The sequence below is a fragment of the Symphalangus syndactylus genome, chromosome 22 (genome assembly GCF_028878055.3).
Source record: "Symphalangus syndactylus isolate Jambi chromosome 22, NHGRI_mSymSyn1-v2.1_pri, whole genome shotgun sequence".
Taxonomy (NCBI): Eukaryota; Metazoa; Chordata; class Mammalia; order Primates; family Hylobatidae; genus Symphalangus; species Symphalangus syndactylus.
This window is the reverse complement of record NC_072444.2, coordinates 51,028,749-51,053,997: the sequence shown is the minus strand read 5'-3', so window position 1 is coordinate 51,053,997 and position 25,249 is coordinate 51,028,749. Positions and strand designations below refer to the sequence as shown.

Below are 25,249 nucleotides of genomic sequence, written 5' to 3'. Positions count from 1 at the left end.
GTAGTGATTTTTGTATTGAAGCTAGCAGCAAAGTTTGTACTTTCTGCAGTTATTCATGGTAAATTCACTGTGGTAACTAAAGTTTGAATCGTATTGTTGGGGGACTGGTGTTATTTAATTAAATCATGGTAACTGAAGTTTGTATGTATCTAGACAGTGTAAAGCTAAAGCTATTTGTGTGTATGTATCTGGAAATCATCAGTCTTATTTGTATGTCTAGGCACATAATATGTCATCAGGAAAGAAATTGTTGAATGAAGAAGGAACAAAAATACTCTCTCTGGCAAAGCTAGATTTCTACATTTTTTAAATAGATGAATAAATGAAAGATGCTTTTCTATATGTAGTTTAGTTCTCCGGCTATTGGGTCTATTAAATTCCTGTGCTCTACTTTCAGAAAGTTGCATGCCAATCTGAAACCTTATCTATATTATATTACAGGCTGACCTCTGTGTCCCTAGACTGAATGAAGGGGACCAAGTTGTAGTGATCAATGGTCGGGACATTGCAGAACACACTCATGATCAGGTTGTGCTGTTTATTAAAGCTAGTTGTGAGAGACATTCTGGGGAGCTCATGCTTCTAGTTCGACCTAATGGTGAGTACTCTGTGTAGTACCAGATAATTTATAATAATTTATTACTGTTCATTACTGAACACAGCAGCCAGATTTCTGACATAAAACATAAGTCACCTAAGTTTCCTGCTCAAAGCCCACTGGCTTTCATTGACACGTGGAGCAGAATTCAAGTTCTTTGCCGCCCTTCCCTTGCTCCCACTCAGCCTTGCTTACTTTCCTCTATTCTACACTAGCTTTCTTGCAGTTCCTCAGATCTTCCAATCTAATCGACTTAGGGTTTTTATCCTTGCTGTTCCCTGTGCTGACATACTCTTTTTGATTTTGTTATGACTTATACTTCATTCAGGTCTCTGCTCAGATATCATCTTCAGAAGGGCTTTCTCTCCTGTCTACCATAGCTAAAATGACCTCCCATTTCCCCTAAATGGTAGCAGTTGTAGTACTAGTACTCAATAAATACTAGTTGAATGAATGAGTAAATTTGAACTCTGTTCCACTTTTAGAAAATGCCATAACAAGCTATAGTTAAAGTGTTTTTAAAATACTGCCTTTGTTTTCAGTATATGATGTCTACTTGCCTAATCATGTCATCTCCTAATCTGGACAGCTGACTTGTTAATTCATAGTCATAGAATTCCAGGTTTGGAGAAACCTTGAACGCCATAAGCTCTAGCTCTTTGGCTAATTGCATGAATTTCCTCCACAACAACCTCACGACCATTCTACCAATATACATAGAGCACTTTGTGGCTCCTGAAACAGGTCATTCCATCTTTGGATAGCTCAAACTATAAATTGAACTAAAAGTCCATCTTTCTTCAGTCCTGCTCCTAATTCTGTCACTCTGTGCTATGCATTATAAGTTTAACCCCCTTTCCTTCAGTTTTTTGACAATAGCTAATTTTACCAGAAACCCACCTCCCTTTCTCTAGTTTAACAGTCCTAGAGTCTTCAGCCAGTGTTCGTATGGCATTGTTTGGAGTTCCCTCAACACTTTATCAGTCTGCTCTAAGAAAAAAGTTTTATATGTCTAATATCCCAGGATTAGACATATTATTCTGGTTTTGTTCTATACAATTTACTATTAATCATTGTTTTAGCCACAAAATAATTATTGTTAATGCCATACTACCACTTGAATATGTACCATAGGAAAGTGAAATATCATTAGAATTCTACTTGTCACCACCACACCCAACCCTGCAAAATATTGCAAGGATATTTCTTTTTTATAAACAAAAAATAAAAAGTCCTCTTTGTAACTCTTGTTCACAAATAGGCGTTTTCATTTTATCTTCTCCACTTTGTGTTCTTTTCCATTCATGGTCTAGAATTGGGTTTCTAGGAAGATTAAAAGGACTTCAACAGAACATTCTATTTTGACTTTTCAAGGAACTTGTTCATTTAGACCTGATACTTAGGTGAGTCATTAGGTGTTTTCTGTCACATACAGCTATTTAAATTTTAAACCAGGAATAACATTTTTTTTTCTGTATTTATTGTATTATCTTTTCTCTTGATAATAGATCCTAAAGAACTCAATAATATTAGCTAATAGTTATTAAAAGCTTTCTGTGCACCTAGGCTCTTTTGTATATTTTCATTTAAACCTCATAGACATCCAATGAGATAGATGAATTATCCCCATTCTAGAGTTGAAGATACTTTGACACCAAGACATTCAATTACCTGCTCACAGATTCATGACGGTACAGAGGCAGAATATGAACAAAAATCCATATGATGGCAGAGACCCAGCCTTTTTACAATTCCAAATCTCATCCTTTTGCTTTATAGTAGGAGAGGAACCCACCAGGATCTACTTCTTGCAAAATATCTTTCTAAATTGTTTCATAGTCAAAATACGGAGCAGAACCTGCATCTGCTTTCAGTGTGGGTCTATCTTTTCCATTCTTAAAGTATCATATAATTAAAATTTAAAACTGTGTTTGCCAGGAATATATTTTTGTTTTTCTGATCTTTTCCCCTTTAGTTCTTATTTCTTCTTAGGCAAAATGTTGTCATACCTTTTTGTCTTTTCATTTTCATTTCAGAAATTTATTTTTCTAAAAAAAAGTATAGATATTCAAGGAGGAACCAGATCTCTTAGGCAAGGGTAGAGAGACCCCTACCTTGGCTCCATGTTTTAGAAGGCCCTGCTTTGACTCTCTTTCTTCTCCCAGTGGAGTCATAATTTTATAGGACCAAAAGGACATTCCAAGCTATAATCTCCCTTCCCTTTCTATACCACTTTTTTTCAAACCTCAGTTCTGGGTCCAGGTAACCCTGAGTCTCTCTAGATCTTCATGGATATTTTCCACACATCCATTCTCTCAAGGTGGGTTCACATGGTATGTGTATCCTAGCCCAGAAGATGGCTAAGAGGGCTACAGTTTGTGGAGGGAGAGGTATAGATATATGTTGCATGTGGGCTGGGATCTTCACATGTATGTTTATAAGCCCCAATGTTAAAAAACGGGACTAAGAGTGAGTAATGGTGGAATACAGGCCTAGGATATAGGGTCTGAATCTCCTCACATTACCATGACCATGAATTCTGGCCTAGAATTCTCATTTGAAGTGTGGCCTCCCAGGTTGTTTTGTAGCTACATCACAGAAAGAGGATGAAGCGTATTTTGTTTAGCACTGTGTTCAAGTTTTTTGTAACTTCTCATAGTTAAACATATGGTATTTAGGTCTCTATTTGTACTCTTGCCCTAGGTCCCCTAAAAATTAAGAGCGAGTGTATTCACAGCTGCTTCTCAGCAGCTCTTCTCTTTCTTATTGTCTCTTCAAGTTACAGACATTTTCAGCAATGTAGCCAAGAACACTTCTTCCCTCCAAAGGTACAGCAAAGCCCCTCAACTCCACAACTACTTTCTGTCCCCCCATAGTGACACCAGACTCAGATCTGGTGTAATTCTTCACAAATGAATTATTTTTTGAACAAAACATTATACAGTGTATCTGGTAAATTCCTATCATGTGACTTCATTAAGATTTCCACATGTTTTGGGGTTTGTTTGATTTTTTTTTTTTTTTTTTTTTTTAGCTGTATATGATGTAGTGGAAGAAAAGCTAGAAAATGAGCCAGATTTCCAGTATATTCCTGAGAAAGCTCCACTAGATAGTGTGCATCAGGATGACCATTCCCTGCGGGAGTCAATGATCCAGCTAGCTGAGGGGCTTATCACTGGAACAGTCCTGACACAGTTTGATGTAAGTAATATCATTATATATTAAAAGCATTTTGCTGATATTTTCTAACTAGTTTCATAGTTTCTTAAGTGCCTAATCTATGCATTATAATTTCTAAACTAAAATGATATTCTGAGAAGTGTTTGACATAAAGAGTTCTAAAATGCCAAGTTTTAAAAATTGCTCCCAAAAGCTAGCTATGGTTATATTAATAGAATGTGTTTTAAAAAGAGGGATAAGGAAATTTTATACATATGTCATCAAACTAAATTTTTTTCCGTAGTTAAATAGCTCTTTTTTTGAAAGGTGGCAGATGAAGATAGCCTATTATATTCTTTAAAATCCTGAGCTTGGCCAGGTGTGGTGGCTCACACCTGTAATCCCAGCACTTTGGGAGGCTGAGGCGGGCTGATCACAAGGTCGGGAGATCAAGACAATCCTGGCCAACATGGTGAAACCCCATCTCTACTAAAAATACAAAAAATTAGCCAGGCGTGGTGGTGGGTGCCTGTAGTCCCAGCTACTCGGGAGGCTGAGGCAGGAGAATGGCATGAACCTGGGAGGCAGAGCTTGCAGTGAGATCGCGCCACTGCACTCTAGCCTGGGCGACAGAGCAAGACTCCATCTCAAAAAAATAAATAAATAAATAAAATCCTGAGCTAAAGGAAAATAACTTTTATTTTTGAAGTTTATACCTTGTCATGTTTAATCTTTGTTTATTTTTCATCAGTGCAATCTTGAAAACTGGAAAAACCAAAACTTTCAGACAGATCATTATATCCAATGAACTAGAATGCTTCTTCAGTGCTTATAATATGCACTTTGACCCACGATCACCCAGTGGATTTTGAAATGTTTTATTCAGACTGTATCAACCTAATTTGCTTAAATTAGTAAACCTGAATTTTTTTTTTTTTTTTTTTTTGAGAAGCAGCCTCTCACTATATTGCCTAGGTTGATCTCAAATTCCTATGTCCAAACAATCCTCTGGCCTCAGCCTCTCAAGTAGCTGGGATTACAGGCATGCACAGCCATGCTAGGCTCCCTGGATAGTTTTTAATGTGTTTTTAGAAATGACCATCATTAATATTTGTTGTTCTGCCATATATGTTATAGGTAAGTGTTTAACTATAAAACATTTAGGATATGTCTTTTTTTGTTCAAAAGTTCTTAGTTCATATACTGTAAACACCCTCCAAACTAAATGAAAGTTAAATGTTTTCTGCAGATTTGCTACTCACAACTTCAGGTGCTCCTGCTGTAAGCAGAATTCGTTTCACTAGTTTTACCACTTTTCAAAATATGACACATAATTTATGTTAGAAACTGAAGAATTCAGCTTTGCAAATCTGGTTCAGTACTCTACTAGACTATGGTATATCATTGTATAGATGACCTATTCAAAGGCAAAAACCCTGTTTCCTGTTAGTATAGAAACAAGTCTGGTAAACAAAAGAGAAATTGTTTATGGCTTTTTTTGGAATTGTCCCTTTTTTTTTTTTTTTTTTTTTCCAGCAACTGTATCGGAAAAAACCTGGAATGACAATGTCCTGTGCCAAATTACCTCAGAATATTTCCAAAAATAGATACAGAGATATTTCGCCTTGTAAGTATCTTATTATCTCTGTTAAATTTCATCTTTTAAACATAATTTTACTAAAACATTTCTTTTAAATTTTTTTTAGATGATGCCACACGGGTCATTTTAAAAGGTAATGAAGACTACATCAATGCGAACTATATAAATGTAAGTTTATTTTTATTGTGCCTTTGCCATTTGGAAAAATAGGAGCCACTATGAACTTTGAGGTTCTTTTTGTTAAAATCCTAACCTGGATAGAATATTAAAACTTTTAGCTATGAAAAATATTATTGAAGTAATATTAAAGAAAATATTTTGGTACTTGTGTATTAATATACAGGTAGAGCAGTGGAATGGAATAGTCCAGTTCATAAATAGACTTAGATACTAGAATTTTGTTTATGGTAGAGGTGGCCTTTTAAATCATTGGAGGTAAAACAGACTATCCAGTGAATGGGTGGTTGGGTCAACTGTCTAGAACAGGAGCCCCCAACCCCTGGGCCATGGACCGGTAATCGTCTAGGTTGCATGCTCATTATGAAAATCTAATGCCTGATGATCTGTGGTGGAAGAGTTTCATCCTGTAACCATCCCCACCTCCCACCCTCCCAACCCCACTCCATGGAAAAATTGTCTTCCAAGAAAGCAGTCCCTGGTGCCAAAAAGGCTGGGGACCACTAGTCTAGAATATGTCATTGTAAAGAGGCATTTTTTTTTCTTACCTGGAAAAAAAAAATTACTATTTTTTTCTTAACTCTGTAATTAGAAAATTTCAAATGTACAAAATTAAAGCAAACAGTAAAATCAACCTTCATGTACACATCATTCAGTTTCAGCACTTGTCAACTCATGACAAACTTGGTTTCACCTTTACCAGGTTATTTTGAAGCAGATCTTTATATCATATCGTTCATCTATAAATACTTCACCTCTACTCACTCTTGATGCCAACATATATTTCAAATATATCAAAATGTAATTTTTAAAGTGGAATTATGAAATTACTTGAAGGAAATATGTGAAAATTGTTTAAAATCTCGGGGAGGTTTTTTAAGCTTAGATACGTGTCTAAGCTTAAAGAGATGAATTTGACAAGGTAAAATTTGTTATTTTTGGTATGCTTAAAAACGACTAAAATCAAATGACAAATGCAATTTTTTAAATACTAGAAAAGGCTTATTTAATATACAAAGAGCTTCATAAATGAATAAGAAAAGTAAGCCTGGGCAACATATTGAGACCCCATTTCTCGAATAAAAATAAAAATATAAAAATATAAAAATTAGCAGTCATGGTGGTGCATGCCTGTTGTCCCAGCTACTCAGGAGACTGAGGTGGGAGAATTGCTTGAGCCTGAGAGGTTGAGGCTGCAGCGAGCCATGATCACATGACTGTCACTGGGTGACAGAACGAGACCCTGTCTAAAAACAAAAAAAAAGGTTCAATGAAAATAATGGATGAAGGACATGCAAAGACAATTCATAGAAAAGGAAATTATGCAAATGACATTTTTAATAGTCATTTTTAAATCTATACAAAAGTAGAGAGAATAGTATAAGAGAGTCCCCCCCATATCTCTTACCCAGTTTCAAGAGCTATCAACTAGTGACCAATCTTATTTCAGCTAAATACTAACCTCCAAATTATTTTTAAGCCCAAATATATCACTGTATATGTAAGTTGAGTTAATTCTCACCATTCGATGTTGTCATGCTCTAGAAAGTCTTTGTACATGCTAAATTAGAGACTATTTAATCATTGCTTCTAGGGAAAATACAGGGTTAGGTTCCCGCAGGCCAAAAGTCACAACATTTTCTTTAGCTGATCAATACATAATGTTGTTTCTGTTTAAAGACACTTTATTTAATATATATTGCTGATTCATTAACATTTAATCATAGTCAACAGCACTATAACTCATGCCTCAAGGAAGCTTATCTAACACACGTATTTTCTCCATGAGGTATATCACATCCTTCTTGCACTTAGAAACACTAGTCAGCACTTTAAAACTACACTTGGGGGCCATTTTTAAACAGCAAAATCACCAGTAAAAAAACCCAAAAGGTGAAAAGTAAGGCACTACACAGAATGCAAAAAGGCCACTTGTTTACAGTATGAGAGCTAAAACAAAATGTCAGAGTTGGTTTGTTTGATCTCACCTGGAAATGTGCATGTCTTCAGATGACTCAAATTTTTCACTGCTCTAAGTATGTCTACTAGATGACCAAGAAATCCCTGCAACTGTTTTGAGGGTTATGAATAAATTTGAGCAAGTAGTCAAATTTGCAAATAGAGAATCCTTGATGGAGGATTAGCTACTTAAGAATGTATCTCTGATAAGACCTTTTTTTTTTTTGGTAGCAAAACCACAATACTATTTTAACACTTAGAAAAATAATATCAGAGTTAAATGAAAAATACATGCAGTTTACAAAAAGAAAAGTGCAAATGAAAACTTCAAGGAATTACTATTTCGCCTATGAGATTGAAAGAGCAAAAGTTTGATAATACTACATGTAGGTCCACATCCTTTATGTGAAACCTTAGGTTAAATATACTATGGGGCCAGGCGCGGTAGCGCATGCCTGTAATCCCAGCACTAAAGAGAGGCATAGGCTGGAGGATAGCTTCAGCCCGGGAGTTTGAGACCTGCCTAGGCAACATAGGAAGACCTCATTCTCCACATAAAGGGGCAGTGAGTGGGAGGGTGTAGAAAAATATGCTTTGGGATTCCAAATTTTTGGAATTTTGAAAGGGTATTTAGTACATATACCATATACTATAATAAGTAGCATCGCTGGCAGGCTATGGGACAAGTGCTGTATAATCAATATATCTGAATAGTTAACAGCAAACTATAGATATTCTTCCTAAGTAAGACTAATAAAGAGTGCAAATAGTCTTAGGTCAGTTCAGGTCAGATTTTGCTGTCAAATGAGCACAGGTTGGGGCAAGTTTACAAAAGTAAAAAACATGAGGGCCTTAAATCTTCATTAAATATTTTCTTGTATATTTATACAGTAGAGCCATTTGAAAGAATGAAATTTTATTTACTAATTAAACATGATCTTGAAGATGAAGTAAAAAGGAGAAATAAGCAGAACAACATTATATATATAGTATACTACCATTTTTAAACAACAGTTTTACAGAAAAGTGGGAAGTTGCATGTATGTTTGTATGTTGTATATAGAATATCCCTGAGAAGGCTATATAACAAACAGAGAAAAAGATTACCTTCCTGGGTGCAAACTAGAAGCTGAAATGGGAGAAGAGACTTTCTTTATTCACTCTTTGTTATTCTTTGAGTTGTCATGTGCATATATCACCTTTTTAAAAAAAATTTAATCTCAAAATGTAGTAGGATAATGACTGATGACTCAACTTTCCCAAATACTATCTTACCTCTTTCTGAAAATTATGAATTTAAAATATTATTCTGATATCCTCTGAAGTTATTTTATATGTAAAAATTCAAGCTAAAACCAATGGCAGAATTTTTGTTCCTCACAAATTTTACCAATAAACTATTTACAGATAAGTATTTTTTATTTCTTTACCAAGTCTCTGCCTCTGAAACAAAATTCTGTGTTAAGCTGCTTTTAAAAATCATAATAGGCCGGGTGTGGCTCACACCTGTAATCTCAGCACTTTGGGAGGCCAAAGCAGGAGGATTGCTTGAGCCCAGGAAAATATTTGGAAAATATTTAAATTCTTATTTCCACTAATTAAAAGATAAATACATATAACTGTTGAACATTGCCATGAAATTTCTTCTACAGATAAAATAAGAAATTGTTAATAAAGATTTGTTTTACTGATGGCAGTTTATTGAGATTAGTTGTATTCACTATAACAGTTAGTGGATGATTTTCATATTCTTGGTTACTGTAAAAAGTAATGCAAAACATTTTCTTTTCATGCCCTTTTCTTTTTAGATGGAAATTCCTTCTTCTAGCATTATAAATCAGTACATTGCTTGTCAAGGGCCACTACCACACACTTGTACAGATTTTTGGCAGATGACTTGGGAACAAGGCTCCTCTATGGTTGTAATGTTGACCACACAAGTTGAACGTGGCAGAGTAAGTCATAGTTGAATCTTACACATTACTTGGACTTTTTTCAAATTATACTGCACATATGTAGTCAAAATATTCATGTTTATTTAAGCCTTTGTAACCTTTAATCTTCTTTTCTTGTGGTTTCTTGTTTTAAATCATCATGGTTAAGTGCATAAAACTGTGACTAACACATAAATAAATGTGGCATAAGTGTTAGCCATTACTGTCATTGTTATTATTTAAAGGGATTAATATACATTTGTTAAGGGGCTTGTGTCTAACGTATATACAGAACTCTTTACAACTCTACAGTAAAATAAATAATGCAATTTAAAAAATGGGCAATGGATCTGAATAGACAGTTCTCCAAAGAAGATATACAAATGGCTAAGAAGCACAAGAAAAGGTGCTCAACATCATTATCAGGGAGATACAGATCAAAACCTTAATGAGACTTTATATCCAAGAGGATGGCTAAAATAAAAAGGACATATAAAAACAAGTTCTAGGGATGATATGGAAAAAACAGAACCCTTCTATGGTGGGTTTGTAAAATCATCCAGCCATTTTGGAAAATGGTCTTGTAGTTCCTCAAAAAGTTAAACGTTGAGTTGGTATAACTTAGTACTTTCATTCCTAAATCCAAAAGAGTTGAAAAGATCTGTCCACACAAAAATTTGTACATGAGCATTCATAACAGCGTTATTTATAATGGCCAAAATGTAGAAACAACTCAAATATACAAATAAAATGTGGTATAGTCTTATGGTTGGATATTATTTGGCAATAAAAAGGAACGAAGTAGTGACACATACTACAACATGGGTAAACCTGGAAAACACTTAGCATAGTGAAAGAGGTCAAAAAGACCACATATTGTATGATTGCATTTATATGAAATGTCCAGGATAGACAACTCTGTAGGGACATGAAGTAGATCACTGGTGGTCTAGCTCTGGGGTAAGGATGGGGGAACAGATGAGGAAGAATGAACAATGACTACTAATTGGTATAGGGTTTATTTTGGGTGTAATGGGAATGTTCTAAAAGTGATTGTGGTGATATTGCACAGTTCTGTGAATATACTGAAAACGATTGTATACATTAAACGAGTGAACGGTATGGTATATGAATTACTTGTCATTACAGCTGTTTTAAAAAATCTTAAGATTTAATGAGGATTTTTGCTGTCTCAAAATACAGCCAGATTACTTACTATTAAAAAGGGAAAAAAGTGACAAAGGAAAAATGTTGGCTGGGCGCAGTGGCTCACACCTGTAATCCCAGCACTTTGGGAGACGGAGGCAGGTGGATCACCTGAGGTCAGGAGTTCGAGACCAGCCTGACCAATATGGTGAAACCCCGTCTCTACTAAAAATACAAAATTAGCCAGGCTTGGTGGCGCATGCCTGTAATCCCAGCTACTTGGGAGGCTGAGGCAGGAGAATCGCTTGAACCCAGGAGGCAGAGGTTGCATGAGCCAAGATCGTGCTATTGCACTCTAGCCTGGGCAACAAGAGCAAAACTCCATCTCAAAAAAAAAAAAAACACTAGTCAGCAGATCTAGATGAAATGTATTAAATTTTTCTTACAACTTTTCTATGTTTGAAATTTGTTACAAATTAAAACATTTTTAAAAATTGGAGAACATGAATCCATATGTATATAATTTTATTTATTATTTATTTATATCAATATCAGGTTAAATGTCACCAATATTGGCCAGAACCCACAGGCAGTTCATCTTATGGATGCTACCAAGTTACCTGCCACTCTGAAGAAGGAAACACTGCCTATATCTTCAGGAAGATGACACTATTTAACCAAGAGGTAAGAAGGCAGGATATCTGTTCATTAGAACTGCTGTGTTCAAGGTAAAGACTGAAAGCTGAAAATGGTTTTAGTTTGAGTATTGATTACTAGGAAATACTATAAAAGTTATTGAATTTATGTCTGCTTTAATGGGGTATTTTGGAATTCTATTAAGAGTATTATCCTATTCTATTATAAAATTAATGTTTTTCTTTAGTTTCTATGACTAAATATGAATGGTCAGTGAAAAAGCAGTCTGGTAAATAATACTACTGTTACTACTTTGCCTATTCAGAACAGCTATTTAGATATGTTTCATTATAAAAAAAACTTTTACTGCAAGTAGTGTCAGTACAGTATTTGGGTGTGTCTGTGGAAATGGAAAAAACAATTGAAAGCTATTAAATTATTTTCCTTTTTTAAAAGAGCAGAGGAGAGCAACTTCACAGTCCCCTACATATTAAGAAGGAAAAGGTTGCAACCAGGACCTTCTGACAGCAGATGGGGTGTAGATTTCTAATTGCCAGCTCTTAATTCTGCCTGAGTCAGTCCCCTTGGCTTCAAATGAAACTGATTAATAAATGATGGCTCAGTATCCCAGTTGGAAGATGTATGTAGAGAGCATCATGCTGCCAGTTCTGTCAGGCTGCTAAGGCAGTGCACTCTACTTTCTCTGCATGCAGCTAGCTATCCCCCTGCCACCACCTGTGGTTTTGAAAGGGACTAAAAGAAGGAAGTAACTGCTAGAGAAGAGCAAATAGCCTAAGCTATGAGTGCCCAGGACTATCCCATCAATGGTCAAGCCTTTGGAAATGAGAACTCCCCTCCAACCCCAAGAGCATGATTAAAGGAAACCAGAGAGACAGAGCCTTACTAAAAGGGAAGAAGTCAGAAGTTGTGCTAATTTATAGAAAAGGAATCTGGCATTGAATAAAGCTAAAATTACAAGAATTTTAAAATTTCAAAATTTTATGGGCTAGAGTCCGTCGGAATGAATTTAGGGTTTGGGGACATATACTGTGTAGCTCATGGTCTAATGTAACAGGTCAAGCCAATATGATATTTCTTCATTTTCTCAAATAGATAATGAAAGATAGGCTACGTATGTTTATATAAAATAATGTCTATCTTTAGCATAGTCTCTATTATACTCCACCTGTAGATTATCCATGGCAGTTTTATTTACCATAGTGGCTTTTCTTTACACACCCCGAGTACATTAGAACTAAGACATGAGTTAGTTTCTAAAGTTTGAGCCAAACATAATTGGGAAAATAAGTTTGCTCCCATAAATAAATACATACATGGATGGATTAATGACAGCAGATACTACCTCAAGTCTTATACCTTTTACTTTTACTTTTCAGGAACCTCTCTTTAGTGTAAATGGCAATAACCATGGTTATAATTATAGTATTGAATGACTATAGCAACCATTTATTGAGTATATGGTGCCAAGTAGCTGATTGGGTGATTTACAGGTCCTCTCATGGAGTCTTTTTAGCATAAGACTGATCCTTTAAAGTATAGATGTTATTTCATTTTTCAGTTGAAGGAAATTATTTTCTGAAACATTGAATGCTGTAACTGGCAGAGTCAAGATTTGAACCAAGATGTATCTAAACCCAATACTCTTACTGTCTCCATTATACCAACCTTGGCTCTCCAAAAAGAATTAACCCCACTGATTTGACTTTGTGTTTTTATTAACTCCAATTTTTAATATACATTTATGTTGAGATTTTATTTTTCTGATTTCCATAATTTCATCTGCATTGTGTGAGGATTAGGTCAGCTTTGTTCACAAAAAATGTTTTTTACTTTACCATTATTGCTCACCAAGAATTCATTACTTTTCTTTAAGCATTTCTCTGGGTCTTAATTTGTTTCTACCTATGTACTTGATTATAATCTTTCAAATACTTTACACATAGAAATTGAGTTATAAAAAGCGTAGTAATGTAATTAGCCATACTTAAATGGATACAACTATTTCTATAAAATAGTTTTCTTTCCTTTTTGTTGAAATTTTGCATTCTAATGAGTTTATACATAACTTTTGGTGGAGAAGAGGAGTAGTTGGTTTTGCTTTCCTTCTAAAATTCCAATGACATGAATATATTTTAAAGATAATGTCATAGTACCAACACGTTCATATTCCTGCTGTGCAATAACAGACGAATACACTGAGACAGCAGGGATGCAGCAGATAAAGAGTTTAATAATCTTAGGGTACCGAGCTAGGAGATGGGAGGAGACCCTCAAATCATCTCCGCAAGGAGATGAGATCTGGGATGGGGTTTTTAAGGGGATGATGGAGAGCAAGGGGCTGGAAAATTAAGATTGTTGATTGGTTGGGATAAGGTGGATAAAATCATCAGGAGGTGCATTCTTTGGTGAGTTAGCTTATCTCAGGGTCCTTTAGACCAACTGAGTCAGTAGTTTCATCAGTATGCAGGATCCAAAAGAATGTCTCAAAGGGGAAATCTAACATTTCATAATGTCCCAAGTTGTTATCTATAGAGCAGTTAAGGGGAACTATAATCTTGTAATGGGTCTATGGGATTCTGAGGCAACAGGCACCAACCATGAGGATGCGGGTCAGAGAGCAGCTGACCTAGTGATCAATGCTAAGTGTGCTGCAAGCTGTGTTTAGTTTTCTATCCCCCCCTCCCTTCTTTCCTGATTAATTTTATGAGGTTTATAGGGACAATTTCAATAATACATAAGTCAAGGTGCATAATTTTTCATTTGTTCTTAGAAAAATGAAAGTCGTCCACTCACTCAGATCCAGTACATAGCCTGGCCTGACCATGGAGTCCCTGATGATTCGAGTGACTTTCTAGATTTTGTTTGTCATGTACGAAACAAGAGGGCTGGCAAGGAAGAACCTGTTGTTGTCCATTGCAGGTATTCTGTTTTCTGTCTTTTATGAATGTATAGCTGAACAGATGTGTCATTTTTAAAAGAGAGTACATATTTTGTCCTTATGTTGTTATTGTCACTGTAATAAGTAGAACTCAAAGCTATGCTCTGAAGGTAGGCAAAGGATATGTTCTAACATGATTGGCAGTAACTTTATCATAGGATATAAAAATAATACTGATTGCACTGATTTTTAGATGCACCTCCTTTTCATATTTTGATACCTCTGAAATTAGTCTTAACAATTTACAGTAGATTTGATGAAATACAGTACTGTGGGCTGTCTTAGTCTATTTGTGCTATGTAACAAAATATTTGAGACTGGGTAGTTTAAAAGGAACAGAAGTGCATTTCTTATACTTCTGGAGGCTGGGAAGTTCAAGATCCGGGGACACACAGGTTCTCATGAGGGTCTAATGAGGACTCCTCTCTGCTTCCATTATGGCACTTCGTTGTGTCATTCTCTGGACAGGATGAATACTGTTTCCCCACATGCTAGAAGGGACAGAAGGGGTGAACCCACTCTCTGAAGTCCTTTTATATAAGGGCTCTAATCCCATCAGCCCTCATGACTTAATCACCTCCAAAAGGTCCCACCTTTTCTTTTTTTTCAGTCGGAGTCTCATACTGTCACACAGGCTGGAGTGCAATGGCATGATCACAGCTCACCGTAACCTCTGCCTCCCAGGCTCAAGTGATCCTCCTGCCTCAGCCCCCCGAGTAGCTAGAGGTACAAGTGCACCACCAAGCCTGGCTAATTTTTGTATTTTTTTTGTAAAGATGGGTTTTTGCCATGTTGCCCAGGCTGGTCTCGAACTCGTGGGCTCAAGGGATCCACCTACTTCAGCCCCACAAAGTGCTGGGATTACAGGCGTGAGCCACAGTGCCTCACCAGTTCCACCTCCTAATATTATCACATTGGTGATTAAGTTTTAACATAGGAATTTTATGGGACACATTCAGACAATGGCTTAGGCATTAGGTTGCAGCCTAATATTTAGATTCCCTTTCTTCTTCCTTGCCTGTGGCTCCTCTTAGGACATTCATTGAGTACTCCTACCTCTCTTGAAGTGACCCTACCAAAGGATATGCTACTTCTAAAAGCTTTAAGTAAAGAGCAGGCTGCTCTTTCTTTCTTTGAGACCCAAGTTCCCTTCTGCCCTCAAAGGGCCAAATACAGTGACTCCAGTCTTTACTGCTACTGATCCAGAGATTAGGAGACAGTTGTTCCCTCCCTATTATGGCCACCTTTGTTAAGTGATTTATTCAGAGGATATCTTGAGGTATCTCTTTATACTTAGACTTTCCAACACATTTTAAAAGTAGAGTTTCAAATCATCAAAACAGATTATAGACCAAAATTTGAGAGGTAAAGTAGCAAGAATGGTGAAACACCATTTTATATCCCAAGTCCCTGATAACTACTGCATTCGTGTTCACAGATTAGAAGCTAAAAAGTTGTTCTTGGGCCGGGCACGGTGGCTCACCCTTGTAATCCCAGCACTTTGGGGGGCCGAGGCGGGCGGATCACAAGGTCAGGAGATCGAGACCATCCTGGCTAACACGGTGAAACCCCGTCTCTACTAAAAATACAAAAAAATTAGCCGGGCGTAGTGGCGGGCGCCTGTAGTCCCAGATACTCGGGAGGCTGAGGCAGGAGAATGGCATGAACCCGGGAGGCGGAGCTTGCATGAGCGGAGATCGCGCCACTGCACTCCAGCCTGGGTGACAGAGCGAGACTCCGTCTCAAAAAAAAAAAAAAAAAAAAAGGCCGGGCGCGGTGGCTCACGCTTGTAATCCCAGCACTTTGGGAGGCCGAGGCGGGCGGATCACGAGGTCAGGAGATCAAGACCACGGTGAAACCCCATCTCTACTAAAAATACAAAAAAAAATTAGCCGGGTGTGGTGGCAGGCACCTGTAGTCCCAGCTACTCAGAGAGGCTGAGGCAGGAGAATAGCGTGAACCCAGGAGGCGGAGCTTGCAGCGAGCCGAGATTGCGCCACTGCACTCTAGCCTGGGCGACACAGCTAGACTCCGTCTCAAAAAAAAAAAAAAAAAAAAAAGTTGTTCTTGGCTATCTCAGTGGTAAAGTTTAATTTAAAATCAGACCAGGAGCGGTGGCCCATGCCTGGAATCCCAGCATTCTGGGAGGCTGAGGCGGGCAGATCACCTGAGGTCAGGAGTTCGAGACCAGCCTGACAAACATGGTGAAACCCTGTGTCTACTAAAAATACAAAAAAATTAGCCAGGTGTGGTGGTGCACGTCTGTAATCCCAGCTACTCGAGAGGCTGAGGCAGGATAATCGCTTGAGCCCAGGAAGTAGAGGTTGCAGTGAGCCGAGATCGCACCACTGCGCTCCAGCCTGGGTGTGAGCGAGATTCCATCTCAAAAAAAGAAAAAGATATATTTGAGTTTAAAATATTGTTGTCTTCTGTGCATTCATTGATGGTTTATTATTGTCATTCTATCATTTTGCATTTTAAGAGGAGTTGCTCCAGTAAGCTTCTATTCCTTGTTCAGATTTTAAAAACTTAAATTTAACTCCTTTAAAATAGTATTTTTCCAACTAATGTGGTAGATGGAAGATACAGAACAAGTAATTGATATTAAATGAGTCAGTGCATTTTTATTCTGTTTTCAAAATATTCTGTATTTGGCTTACTACTTTTATAATATAAAATATTAAAATGATATTGTTCTTCTGTGTTATAATTCAGTTTTATGCACAAAAGCCACAAGTAGTTTAACAGAATAGTATCAGTAAGATCTTGCCTATATTTGTCTTTTTTAGTGCTGGAATCGGAAGAACTGGGGTTCTTATTACTATGGAAACAGCCATGTGTCTCATTGAATGCAATCAGCCAGTTTATCCACTAGATATTGTAAGAACAATGAGAGATCAGCGAGCCATGATGATCCAAACACCTGTGAGTACTGTACTTCATATACAAATGTATATTCTTAACATGATGATTTTTGTTGCCAATGCATATTCTAAATCATATTTTTATCCTTTTTTATCTTTTCAATTCCTTGCCATGGTCAAATAACCTCTAGCACAGGGGTAAGCAAACTACTGCCCGCTAGTCAAATCTGGCCTGCCACTTGTTTTTGTAAATAAAATTTTAGTGGAACACAGCCATGCTCATTTATCTATGCCTGCTTTGATATTATAGCTCCAGAGTTTAGAAGTTGCAACAGTACCATATGGCCTGCTATTTCTAAACTATTTAATATCTGGCCTTTTACAGAAAAAGTTTTGCTAACATGCAAGTTGCCTGGCATATTAAATCTTGAGTGCTTAAGCAGGCACAGAGGAACTTGCTTTGTATTATTTAGTCAAGTTGAATGCTGAGAATGATAGTATCCCTGAACTGGAGAATCTTGATAGGCCTGCTTTCTGTGAAATAGCTGTGATGAAATTGTTTTTCTTTTTACATAAAAACTTACATTGCAGTGGCCGGGCGCAGTTGGTAGCTCACACCTGTAATCCCAGCACTTTGGGAGGCCGAGGTGGGCAGATCACGAGGTCAGGAGATCGAGACCATCTTGGCTAACACAGTGAAACCCCGTCTCTACTAAAAATACAAAAAAATTAGCCGGACATGGTGGTGGGCACCTGTAGTCCCAGCTACTCAGGAGGCTGAGGCAGGAAAATGGCATGAACCTGGGAGGCGGAGCTTGCAGTGAGCCAAGATTGCGCCACTGTACTCCAGCCTGGGCAACAGAGCGAGACTCAGTCTCACAAAAAAAAAAAAAAACTTACATTGCAACAACAAAAATTACAGAAATTAAGATACTTTTTAGTGTATTCTACATTGAGTATTAATTATGCTTCAGGAGCCAAAAGAAGAATCATGGAATTTTAGCGTTAAAATTATCTTTTGCACTGATTAAGACATTGTGAAATAATAGCATTGTTGGTGGAATAGGTTACTTGAAGGAAATTGACCTATGTGATCCAGTAAGTGCCTATAATTTTTTTGTTTTTGTTTTGTGAGACAAGAGTCTCACTCTGTTCAGCCCAGGCTGGTATGCAGTGGTGTGATCTTAACTTACTGCAGCCTCAGCCTCCCAAGCTTAAGCAATCCTCCCACCTTAGCTGGGACTACTGGCATAAGCCACCACATCGGGCTAATTTTTTTATTTTTTGTAGAGAGGGGATCTCACTATGTTGCTTAGGCTGGTCTTGAACTCCTGGGTTCAAGCTATCCTGCCACCTCAGTCTCCCAAAGTATTGGGATTATAGGCATGAGTCACCATGCTTAGCCTGGTTTTTAATTACAGAAAATTTCAAACATAGACAATATAATGAATATCATGTTTATACTCAGATCCCACATTTGCCATATTGTTTCATCTGTATAGCTGTTCACTTTCCCTGTATTTGAAGTAAATCCTAGATATCATATCATTTTGTTCATAATATTTTAGTGTATATCTCTAAAAGATAAGGATTGATTTTCCTTTTAAATAAAACCACACTACAATGATCAAGAAATGTAATCAATTTCTTTTCTTTTCTTTTTTTTTTTTTTTTTTTAAGACGGAGTCTCACTCTGTCGCCCAGGCTGGAGTGCAGTGGCGTGATCTCAGCTCAGTGCAAGCTCCGCCTCCCGGGTTCACGCCATTCTCCTGCCTCAGCCTCCCGAGTAGCTGGGACTACAGGCACCCACCACCACACCTGGCTAATTTTTTGTATTTTTAGTAGAGACGGGGTTTCACCGTGTTAGCCAGGATGGTCTAGATCTCCTGACTTTGTGAGCCACCCGCCTCGGCCTTCCAAAGTGCTGGGATTACAGGTGTGAGCCACCATGCCCGGCCATCAATTTGTTAATATTATCAAATTGGCAGTATTTAAATTTCTAGTTGTTTACTAAAAACCGTCTTTTTAAGTTTTTTTTTTTTTTTTTTTTTTCTTTTTTTTTATTATACTTTAGGGTTTTAGGGTACATGTGCACAATGTGCAGTTTTGTTACATATGTATCCATGTGCCATGTTGATTTCCTGCACCCATTAACTCGTCATTTAGCATTAGGTGTATCTCCTAATGCTGTCCCTCCCCCCTCCCCCCACCCCACAACAGTCCCCGGAGTGTGATGTTCCCCTTCCTGTGTCCATGAGTTCTCATTGTTCAATTCCCACCTATGAGTGAGAACATGCAGTGTTTGGTTTTTTGTCCTTGCGATAGTTTACTGAGAATGATGTTTTCCAGTTTCATCCATGTCCCTACAAAGGACACGAACTCATCATTTTTCTTTTTAAGTTTTATAACAGCTTTATTAAAATACAATTCACATACCATAAAATTCAGCTGCTTAAAGTACACAATTCAGTAGGTTTTGTGTATTACAGAGGCTTGCAACCATCGCTACTATGTAACTTTTATTTTTATTTTATTTTTTATTTTTTTGAGACAGAGTTTCACTCTTGTTGCCCAGGCTGGAGTGCAATGGCATGATCTCAGCTCACCGCAACCTCAGCCTCCCGGGTTCAAGCGATTCTTCTGCCTCAGCCTCCCGAGTAGCTGGGATTACAGGCACCCACAACCATGCCCAGCTAATTTTTGTATTTTTAGTAGACAGAGGGTCTCTCCATGTTGGCCAGGCTGGTCTTGAACTCCTGACCTCAGGTGATCCACCCGCCTTGGCCTCCCAAAGTGCTGGGATTACAGGCATGAGCTACCGCACCCAGCTATATAATTTTTAAAACATCTTCATTCCCCACCATCCCCCCAAAAAACCCCAAGCTCATTAACAATTATTCCCATTTCCCCTCATACCCTCTCTAACCTCCCCCAACCCCCAACCTCCAACCTAGGCAATCACCAATCTACTTTCTTTCTCCGTAGAGTTGCCTATTCTGGACCTTTTATATGAATGAGATCATACAGTTTGGTCTTTTCTAACTGGCTTCTTTTAAGTAGCATATTTAAAGGTTTATCTGTACTGCAGTATGTATTATTACTTTATTCCTTTTTATTGTTCAATAGTATTTCATTGTATAGATTTTTACCACATTTTGTTCATCTGTTAATCTGTTGATGGACATTTATTTGGTTTGTATCCATTTTTTGGCTATTATGAGTAATGCTGCTATGAATTTTTATGTGAACATACATTTTCATTTACCTTGGGTATACCCAGGAGTGGAATTGCCAGGTCATGTTTTCATTCTGTTTAACCTTTTGAGGAACGGCCAGTTGTTTCCAAAATTTCTGTACCATTTTGCAGTTCCTCTAGTGGTGTATGAGGATTTTGTTTTCTTCACATCATCATCAACACGTGTTACTGTCTGTCTTTTTTATTTTAGCCATCCTGCTGGGTATGAAGCAGTATCTCACTGTGAATTTGTTGTGCATTTCCCTGATAACTAATTGTATGAGTCTGTTTTCACACTGCTATAAATAAACACTTGAGACTGGGTAATTTATAAAGAAAAGAGGCTTAATTGACTCACAGTTCCCCAGGCTGTGCAGGAAGCATTGCTGGGAGGCCTCAGGAAACTTACAATCATGGTGGAAGGCAAAGGGGAAGCAAGCACGTTTTCACATGGCCCGCAGGAGAGAGACAGAGAGAAGGAAGCAGGAGGTGCTGCATACTTTCAAACAACCATGTCTTGTAGAGAACTCTATCACAAGAACAGAAAGGGGGAGGTCTGCCCCCATTATTCAGTCACCTCCCACAAGGCCTCTTCTCCAACACTGGGAATTACTATTTGACATGAGATTTGGGTGAGGACACACAGGTAAACCATATCACTAATGATGTTAAGCATCTTTACATGCGATAATTAGCTATTTATTTGTATATATTTTTTGGAGAACTGTTCAAATCTTTTGCCTGTTTTTGAATTTGGCCGTCATTTTATTGTCGAGTTGTAAGTATTTTTTTATATTTTCTGGATCAAAGTTTCTGATCAGATCTGTGGTTTGCAAATATTTGCTTCCATTTTCTCTTTCTGTTTTCTTGATTATAGTAGTTGATGCACAGAAGTTTTGAATTTGGTGAAGTCTAGTTTATCTGTGTTTCCTTTATCACTTATGCTTTTGGTATCATGGATGAGAAATTATTACCTAACCCATAAATGAGTCTACAAGTTTTTTAGTTTTAGCTCTCGCATTTAGGACTGATCCATTTTGAGCTAATTATTGTGTGTGGTTTGAGGTAGGGTTCCAACTTAACTCTTTTGCATGTGGTTACCCACTTGTCAAAGCACCATTTGTTAAAATGACTGTTCTTTCCCGTTGAATTGTCTCAGGGCTCTTGTCAAAAATCAGTTGAGCACAAATGTAAGCATTTATTTCTAGACTTCTAATTCTATTCCATTGATCCGTATCTCTGTTCCTATGCTAGTACTACACTGTCATCATTACTGTAGCTTTGTTGTAAAGTTTAAAATCAGGAAATGTAAATCCGTAACTCTTTTTCATTTTCTAGCTTGATTTAGCTATTCTGTGTCCCTTGCATTTTCATATGAATTTTGAATAAGTTTATTCTTTCTGAAAAAATAAAAAAACAGCAACCAGAATGTTCATAGGGATTGGGTTGAATCTCTAGATCAAATTGGGAAGTATTGTCATAATAGTGATATTACATCTTGCAGAGCATGAACACAGGATGGTCTTTCTGTTTATTTAGGTATTCTTTAATTTTAATTGTAGTTTTCAGCATGCAAGTCTTGCATTTATTTAAATTCATTCCTCAGTATTTTAGTATGTTTTGGTGCTATTGTAAATGGTATTCCTTACTTTATTAACCAATAGTTTTGTGTGTGAGAGAGTGAATTTCTTCGGATTTTCTGTTGACAAGATCATGTCATCATGTCATTTGCAAATAGAGATAAGTTACTTCTTTCCAATCTAGATGCCTCTTTCCTTTTTCTTTGTCTTTCTTGTATAAGTATCCCGGATAGAACCTCCAGTACAATGTTGAATAGAAGTGATGAGACCAGAACATTGTCTTCTTCCTAATCTTGGAGGGAAAGTTTTTAGATTTTCACTAATTATCATATTAGCCATGGATTGTTTATAAATGCCCTTTATCAAGTTGAAGAAGATCCCTTTGTTACTTGTTCATTGAGTGTTTTCATCCTGAAAGTGTGTTCAGTTTTGTTAAGTGCTTTTCCTGCATCTGAGATATCATGTGGTTTTTGGTCTTTTATTCTATTAAGGTGATATATGCCATTGATTTTTAGATGTTAAATTGACCTTGCATTCCTGAGATAAATCTCACTTGGACATAGTATGTAATGCTTTTTATATGTTGCCTGATTTGATTTGCTAGCATTTTCTTGAGGTCTTATATCTATATTCTTACATAATAGGATTTTTTAAAAGATTTTAATTATGGCAAAATACACATAACATAAAATTTACCAGCTCAACCATTTTTAAGTATACAGTTTAGCAGTGTTAAGTATACTTACATTTTTTTGCAACCAATTTGCAGTTTCTTGCAAAACCAAAACTCTATATCCATTAAAAAACTCCCCATTTTCTCCTCCTCAGCCCTTGGTAACCACCATTCTACTTTCTGTTTCTATGAGTTTGACTACTCTAGATACTACGTAAGTAAATCCATGTATTTGTCTTTTTCTGACTGGCTTATTTCAGTTAGGTTAATGACCTCAAGATTCATCCAAGTTGTAGCATAAGTCAGAATTTCCTTCCTTTCTAAGGGTGAACATACCACATTTTCTTTATTCATTTATCTATCAGTGGACAGGGTTGCTTTTGCCTTTTGCCTATTGTGAATAATGCTGCTAAGAATATGGGTGTATAAAGATGTCTTTGAGACCTTGCTTTCATTTCTTTCAGGTATATACCAAGAGGAATTCCTGGATCATAGCACACATGGGCTTTTGGTTTTGTTTTTATAATTTGTTTAAAATCAGAATTCAGATACAGTCTACACATTTTGATTGGTTTATATGTCTCTTAAATCTCTTTTAATTGAAAGCTTCCTCCTTCATTTCTTGTCTTTTTTTTTTGGTAATTTACTTGATAAACGAATCAGGTTGTTTGCAACATATTTCCGACGGCATGAATTTTGCCAGTTTACATCCTCAAGATGGTGTTCTCTGTGTTTCCTAAAAGTGGTACATGTATGGCTTGAGCATCTTAGGTCATATATTCTTTCTTCAAACGCACATAATGTCCGATTGTCTCTTTTTTGTGAAGTTAGCACCCTTGAGTAATCAATCCCTGATTCATTAATTCATTGGATTGGCAAAATAATGATATTCTAATTCTATCATTCTGTCTTTATTAGCTGGACTACTTCTTTAAAGAGAAACTTCATATCTATTTGATTAGCAAGTGGTATAGCATGTGTAGGAAAGGCAAGAAAAACATTTGATTCTTTCCCTTTATCTACAAGCTTTCAATATGATGAATCATTTACTAGCTTCCTCCAAGGGTGATGACTTAAATTTATTTGGGTATTATTTTGAAATCAGGGATTTAAACATAGTTGATGTGTTTCAACCCATTGTAGTTTTTTTTGTTGTTGTTGTTTTGTTTTGTTTTGTTTTGTTTTTTGAGACGGAGATTCACTCTTGTTGCCCAGGCTGGAGTGCAATGGCGCAATCTTGGCTCACTGCAACCTCCGCCTCCCAGGTTCAAGCAATTTTCTTGCCTCGGCCTCCCAAGTAGCTGGGATTGTAGGCGCCCGCAACCAGGCCCGGCTCATTTTGTTTTTAGTAGAGATGGGGTTTCTCCATGTTGGTCAGGCTGATCTTGAACTTCTGACCTCAGGTGATCCACCCGCCTCGACCTCCCAAAGTGCTGGGATTACAGGAGTGAGCCACCGTGCCTGGCCTATAGTTATTTTTCTTAATGATACCCAAATTGTCCTATTTTTGGCCAATGGGAGCCTGTTAACCTTGGCTTCTGAGTCCTTTTGTCAAGACCCTGGTAACTTTGATAGCTTTGTTACCATCAGAAAATATATCCAGGCCCAGCTTGTACATCTTGTGCCCCTGATTTAGAATCAGTAGTTTCTCCAAGAAGGCCGGTTCTTTTTATTGAGAAACTATTTTAGGCACCAACCTCTGGGCACTAAGGACTTTTATTTGCTTGGGTTAATTTTTGTCTCTCAAAATGATAAATTGCACAACCAGGAAAATACATTTATCATAGATTAATGCTTATGCTTCCAATACAAATTCAGGACCACAGTGTTTTTACTTAGCTTCTTTTATATCTTTAACAAGGATACTGGTTCCCTACAATATTAGCAATGAAAGTCTTAGAATATCACAAATACTCCACATTACACAACTGTTTCAGAATAACAGCGCTACCACTATAAACAGTATGGCTAATGAAAAGTTTTCCTTTTTTTCACAGCTCTTTTTGCCCTTTGAGTATATTCTCCCACAGATATGCAGTCAAATTACTGAGGTGTTTGTTTGTTTGTTTGCAGTATTTTTGAGACAGAGTCTTACTCTGTTGCCAGGCTGGTTTGCAGTAGTGTGATCACCACTCATTGCAGCCTCAACCTCCTTGGCTCAAATGTTCCTCCCATCTCCACCTCCCAAGTATCTTAGGACTACAGGCACACACCACAGCACCCACCTAATTTTTTTTTCTTTTTTTGTAGACACAGGGTCTTGCTGTGTTGCCCATGCTGGTCTTGAATTCCTGGCCACAAGTGATGCTCCCACCTTGGCCTACGAAAGTGCTGGTATTACAGGCACGAGCCACCATGGCCAGCCAAATTACTGTTTTAAAGTCCCTTCAGGGACGGGTGCGGTGGCTCACGCCTGTAATCTCAGCACTTTAGGAGGCCAGTGCAGACGGGGATCACCTGAGGTCAGGAGTTCAAGACCAGTCTGGCCAACATGGTGAAACCCTGTCTCTACGAAAGTACAAAAATTAGCTGGGCATGATGGCAGGTGCCTGTAATCCCAGCTACTCTGGAGGCTGAGGCGGGAGAATCTCTTGAACCCGGGAGGCGGAGGTTGCAGTAAGTCAAGATTGCGCCAGTGAACTCTAGCCTGGGTGACAGAGTGAGACTCCATCTCAAAAAAATGTCCCTTCAAATAGCTCTCCTCTATATGGTTGTCATCAACTAGATAC

General features: G+C 37.4%; 1 protein-coding gene across 6 annotated transcripts in view; it reads left to right on the top strand.

The window, feature by feature from the left end:
• PTPN4 (protein tyrosine phosphatase non-receptor type 4) overlaps positions 1-25,249 on the top strand; it is a 225,799-nt gene that overhangs the window by 191,494 nt on the left and 9,056 nt on the right. For all 6 annotated transcript variants that reach the window (XM_055262390.2, XM_063631301.1, XM_055262386.2 and 3 more), the window contains 8 exons: positions 442-598; positions 3,633-3,799; positions 5,294-5,384; positions 5,464-5,525; positions 9,302-9,448; positions 11,129-11,257; positions 14,001-14,149; positions 16,958-17,093. In XM_055262390.2, coding sequence (XP_055118365.1) covers positions 442-598; positions 3,633-3,799; positions 5,294-5,384; positions 5,464-5,525; positions 9,302-9,448; positions 11,129-11,257; positions 14,001-14,149; positions 16,958-17,093 — 1,038 coding nt within the window. The remainder of the gene's footprint in view (positions 1-441; positions 599-3,632; positions 3,800-5,293; positions 5,385-5,463; positions 5,526-9,301; positions 9,449-11,128; positions 11,258-14,000; positions 14,150-16,957; positions 17,094-25,249) is intronic.